The sequence below is a fragment of the Cystoisospora suis genome (assembly GCF_002600585.1).
Source record: "Cystoisospora suis strain Wien I chromosome Unknown contig_4998, whole genome shotgun sequence".
Classification (NCBI taxonomy): Eukaryota; Apicomplexa; class Conoidasida; order Eucoccidiorida; family Sarcocystidae; genus Cystoisospora; species Cystoisospora suis.
The window spans coordinates 718-954 of NW_027157790.1; the positions used below are offsets into that span (position 1 = coordinate 718).

General features: G+C 46.4%; 1 protein-coding gene across 1 annotated transcript in view; it reads right to left on the reverse strand.

The window, feature by feature from the left end:
- Positions 1–40: 40 nt before the first annotated feature.
- Positions 41–237, reverse strand: part of CSUI_008746 (dynein heavy chain family protein) — a gene marked incomplete at both ends in the record, with an annotated part of 4,673 nt that continues 4,476 nt past the window's right edge. The window contains one exon of the mRNA XM_068068871.1: positions 41–132. Within this exon, the coding sequence (XP_067919153.1) occupies positions 43–132 (90 nt within the window). The remainder of the gene's footprint in view (positions 133–237) is intronic.

A 237-nucleotide genomic window follows, 5' to 3' on the forward strand; every position in this document is an offset into this window, starting at 1 on the left:
TCTCTTCATTCTTGAGTTTGCTTTCTGCCTTTCTGCTTACTCGAGTCCACTCAGCTTGTTCGTAAGGACCTTAAGAGCTTTAGTGTTGGCATCTGTATTGACACCTTGGCTCTCTAGAGTGGAGAGAATAGCCTGAAGTGTCTCCCTCCGAAGAAGTAGAGAGTCTTTCTGTCTATCCATCTCCGCAATGTAGTGGCGAACGACCAACAAGGACTTCACATCATCTTGCTTCACCAC